This window comes from Limulus polyphemus, unplaced genomic scaffold (assembly GCF_000517525.1).
Source record: "Limulus polyphemus unplaced genomic scaffold, Limulus_polyphemus-2.1.2 Scaffold896, whole genome shotgun sequence".
Lineage (NCBI taxonomy): Eukaryota > Metazoa > Arthropoda > Merostomata > Xiphosura > Limulidae > Limulus > Limulus polyphemus.
In genome coordinates this window covers 68,765-73,807 of record NW_013666506.1, presented here as the reverse complement: position 1 = coordinate 73,807, position 5,043 = coordinate 68,765, and the positions used below count along the sequence as shown (strand labels likewise).

The following is a 5,043-nucleotide window of genomic DNA, read 5'->3' as shown; positions in this document are numbered from 1 at the left end:
GCCGATCTAATGTTTACTTTATGAGGGTTCCTGTTGTTTTTACTTTCCACCTGATCTCTTCCTTTCTTGCTACGTACGCCTTGATTTTTGAATTTACCCGTTGTTGTCATTTTTCTTAAACTTGTCTCTCTCTTTTTTTCTATTTATCGATCTTGGTGGAATCTTGAAACGCACGTTACTTTTTCTCGAATATTATGCGACTTTTCCTGACAACATACTAAAATAATCTCTCATCGTGTTTCTCTATCATTCTTTCTTCATGTTGTGCCTTATCATGCGAAGGTTACTCTAACTAACTTCGTTAAGCTAAATGCTTGTTTGATTCATAGATACAGGATTCTAGACTCTTATGTATTCGTTGTGCATTTCACACGTTGTTCTTTGTTCCATTTCGATTGTGCATTTCGTAAGCTGTTCCGATTTGGTTGAGATTTTCGCGGATTTTTCTGTATCGGTTGAGCATTATCAACGCTCATCCTTTGCGGCTGTTATTTAATTATTATATAAAAAGTTGATAGCTTTAAATCACATTGTTTCTAACCATGATAAAATACTATATTGAAACACGAATGGATGTTCGAGTCGAACCCAATAGAATATTTTCTTTTTGCAATCTTCCAGTTAGAAACAATACTTTATCATCGCCCTATTCTCAACTGGACAATGTGGATCTATTCCACTTGTGCAAATAATATTAGCTGCGATCAACTGGACAATATGGATCTATTCCACTGGTGCAAATAATATTAACTGCGATCAACTGGACAATATGGATCTATTCCACTGGTGCAAATAATATTAAATGCGATCAACTGGACAATATGGATCTATTCCACTGGTGCAAATAATATTAACTGCGATAAACTGGACAATATGGATCTATTCCACTTGTGCAAATAATGTTAACTGCGATCAACTGGACAATATGGATCTATTCCACTGGTGCAAATAATGTTAACTGCGATAAGAACTTTTTCTTTGACATAAAACTTTTGAAGATCATATTTAAGTATAATTGTGCGTCTTTTCTTTTTAAATTCCCACACAATGATGGATTCTTCTTCTTCGAGAAAACTTGCGTCCATTTTCTTGAAGATAAGTAGTTGATAGTAGAGAGTTCACCTCTCTTCGTTTCTGAAGAGTTTTTGTTTTTTACTTTGGCTTTTTTCTTCTGGCAACTTTAATAATATTTCGTCACATTATGATGACGTGGTATCACAAGCAACACAAACTACAGGCCTCCTTGGTGGACTTGTTAAATGCAATTGAACGATTAATTATCGTAAATACGGACTTAAGTTGACGATGATTCGCAAACTAACAGACATTATTAGGCTGTAGCTGCCCATCAGTACCGGCAACGTCGTTGTCCGCGAAGCTTTGTCGCAACTGACTTAAAGAACTTCCGGCAACCTGCCCGAAGAAAAGTCGTACGAAGGCGCGGTCCTCACGCGCCTTACTGGCTCTAGCACACTCGGCAGCTAACCGGGCAGTGGTGGTGAAAAGCGGCGCACGGCGTTTCTTGTATTCGTTTGTAATTATATGCAAGTATCGGTTCATCTGCATTGCAATAGGGTTATTCCTGGCAGATAATTATCAAGTTTATATGGAGCAGCAGCGAAGGCGTGGAAGGAGCCAGCTAAGTGAATGAATTAAAGCAGCAGAGGCTAGTTAATGTTCACAACACTGACAGGAGGGAAATCTTGGACGTCATCATAAAGCTAGACTCCAGCCCTGGTCTCATTTACAACTCGAATCTTTGTGTGGCTTCTGAATACCAAGTTAAGAACCGAGGTCTGATCCACTTGCAATTCCACCAAATGCTCATACATTTTAAAAAGGTCTCTTTATATTGGTAAACAGATTCTGATGGGGAGCAGGGCCGATAGGGGAGGGGTGTATTATAGCAGAAGTTGTTGCATTTTGAGTACCGTTTCGGGACGAATCTGAAGACTAATCTTCCCAGAGAGAAATATTTATCTAATTCGTGTGTATTTACATACAGAATCCACGCCTATCTCTTATCTATCTATCTATACACACACACACACACACATATATATACACACACACACACAGAGTACTATAATACACACTGATACCTAAGTGATATGAATTTTAAGGTTTGTTTTCCTTTTTTTATAGTGGTTTACTATTAAAGTGTCTACGGTAGGTCACTTTGATATTTCCATCACTTTGTAGGAACGTTTTTTCATGCGTTTTTAAGCTTTTCTATAAATAATTCAAATAAACTTCAAGTTTAATCTAGAGTTATGCAACAAACAAGGTACAAAATATTCAGTAATTATTTTAACATTAGATCTTGTCCGTTGTAGAAAACGTCATCACGAATATGAGAAAATAAAAAGTGATTATATACTAGCTGATTAGGGATACGACATACAAATCATATTAATAAAGAAAACGTTTTCCATGTTGTTGACTTTTCGAGAAACACACTACTTAAGACCATGTAAATATTAACATGTTAATTCAGGTCTCCTAGAGTTATTAACACGTTATATAAGATTTTATATAGTTATTAATATGTTATGTTAAATCTTATATAGTTATTAACAATTTCTGTCAGATTTTATAGAGTTATTAACACGTTATGTCAGACCTCATAAAGTTATTAAGATGTTATGTCAGATTTTACATAGTTATTAACACGTTATGGCAGATTTTATATGGTTACTAAGACGTTATATAAGATTTTATATAATTATTAACACGTTATGTCACATTTTATATAATTACTAACATGTTATCTCATCTTATAGAGTTATCAACACGTTATGTCAGATTTTATATAGTTATTAACACGTTGCATCAAATGGCGTACGGTTATTAACTGAATGAATTTTAATGGACACCTACGATCTAATTAAATTCAGAATGATAAAAATATACCGTACTTTGTTTTTTTTTATAGACTACCAAGAAATTTTCAGCTATAACTGATAGTTCTGATATTGAAAAAAGAAATAACCAATAAGAAGGTTGAATATTCATCTGGAGCTGGTAGTTTTCTCCACTCATATGAAACTAAACTCTCAGGTTACTGATGAAGAAATGGGTATCGCCATTTCCGACAGAAAGAGCCAGTTATAAATACGGATAAACAAGAAAGTTTCAAAGTTTACTCGAAAAGAACTGTATAAAAACTGTCTTTACGCCCTGACAGATCACTCTCTTGTGTTTCATTCTCCTTTTTTACGCCTTGCTAGATCACTCTCTTGTGTTTCATTCTCCTTTTCTTCACGCCCTGCCAGATCACTCTCTTGAGTTTCATTCTCCTTTTTTACGCCCTGCCAGATCACTCTCTTGTGTTTCATTCTCCTTTTTTTACGCCCTGACAGGTCACTCTCTTGTGTTTCATTCTCCTTTTTTGTACGCCCTGCCAGATCACTCTCTTGTGTTTCATTCTCCTTATCTTCACGCCCTGCCAGATCACTTTCTTGTATTTCATTCTTCTTTTCTTTACGCTCTGCCAGATCAGTCTCTTGTGTTTCATTCTCCTTTTCTTCACGCCCTGCCAGATCACTTTCTTGTATTTCATTCTCCTTTTCCTTACGCTCTGCCAGATCACACTCTTGTGTTTCATTCTCCTTTTCATTACGCCCTGCCAGATCACTTTCTTGTGTTTCATTCTCCTTTTATTTACGCTCTGCCAGATTACTCTCTGTGTTTAATTCTCCTTTTATTTACGCCCTGCCAGATCACTCTCTTGTGTTTCATTCTCCTTTAAAAGGTAGGTTTTTGTGGGAATTCCCTTTAAATAAAGTCTCTTACGGCTTCTAATGTATGATACCATATTTATCTTTAACTCTTTAGAGACTTCATAGATCTCACTATTTATTATCCTGTTATCGAAGTATCGATGGTGAGGATCCATTAACTTGTTTTCAAGGCTGACCATTTCGATATGAGGTACCTGCCGAAATAATCATAACCTTTAGTCAGACTATCCAAGTTTTAGTGAGATGTCTCGATATTTAGTGGAAACAAAAAACGGTGACATACAGTTAGAAGTCGAACGTCTAAAGCTAGAAAAACCATGGAAACCAATAGATCTAAAACCCGTGTGAAAAATCGCATCTGTAATTTAACATGATTTTTATCGTGGATGTTAGGCCTACTATGGTGATAAAAGTTTCTACACATAATGCAAGATTAATTGAACCCTGAGGTGCGCATAGTGTTTAAAAATAAATTTTGTCTAAAATATTATCATTTACGTGAATAATATATTAAGTGCCATTGTTGAAAAAACAAGATGGTCTAATAATCGGATAGAAGAAAATTAACTGACGATTAGCGCCAAAAAATCTGCATTTTGGTTGTATTGTTTAATGTTAGACAACGTAAAGAATGAAGAAAGGAATAGCCATTACGAACTTTTTTTTTTCTTGTTTTGTTACAACATTCTTAGCTTTTGTTTCCGGTTCAGGTAGAGAGAAGCTAAAAATAACGTGATATATATATATATATGTAAAGAACGATAAAAAACAACGTCATGTGGATACACGTAAATAATGATAAAAAAGTGATGTGATACAAGTAAAGAATAGCTATGAGCAACATGATGTGGATAGACGTAAAAACGATAAAAAACAACGTGATGTGGATACACGTAAATAAAAACTAAGAACAACGTGATGTGAATACACGTAAAGAAAAGTTAAGACGAATGTGATGTGGATACGCGTAACGGAAAGCTAAGAACAACATGATGTGGATACAAGTAAAATAAAGCTACGAACAACGTGATGTGTATACGCGAAATGAAAAGCTAAGAACAACGTGATGTGGCTTCACGTAAACAACGATAAAAAACAACGTGATGTGGAAAAGCGCAAAGAAAAGCTGAGAACAACATGATTTTGATACAAGTAAAGATAGATAAGTACAACTTGATGTGGATATGCGTAAAGAAAAGCTAATAACAATGTGATGTGGATACACGTAAAGCATAGCTAAGAACAACTTGATGTGGATACGCGTAAAGAAAAGTTAAAAACAACGTGATGTGAATAAACG

The 5,043-nt window shown here is 35.2% G+C and overlaps 1 protein-coding gene across 1 annotated transcript; it reads right to left on the bottom strand.

Annotated features, from left to right (window-relative positions):
* Positions 1-3,203: 3,203 nt before the first annotated feature.
* On the bottom strand, positions 3,204-3,656 carry LOC106461090 (histone-lysine N-methyltransferase, H3 lysine-79 specific-like; the record flags this gene model as incomplete). The annotated part of the gene is made up of 1 exon (XM_013920879.1): positions 3,204-3,656. A coding segment is annotated over one exon (453 nt), but the record flags the coding sequence as incomplete, so codon positions are not given.
* Positions 3,657-5,043: the final 1,387 nt, after the last annotated feature.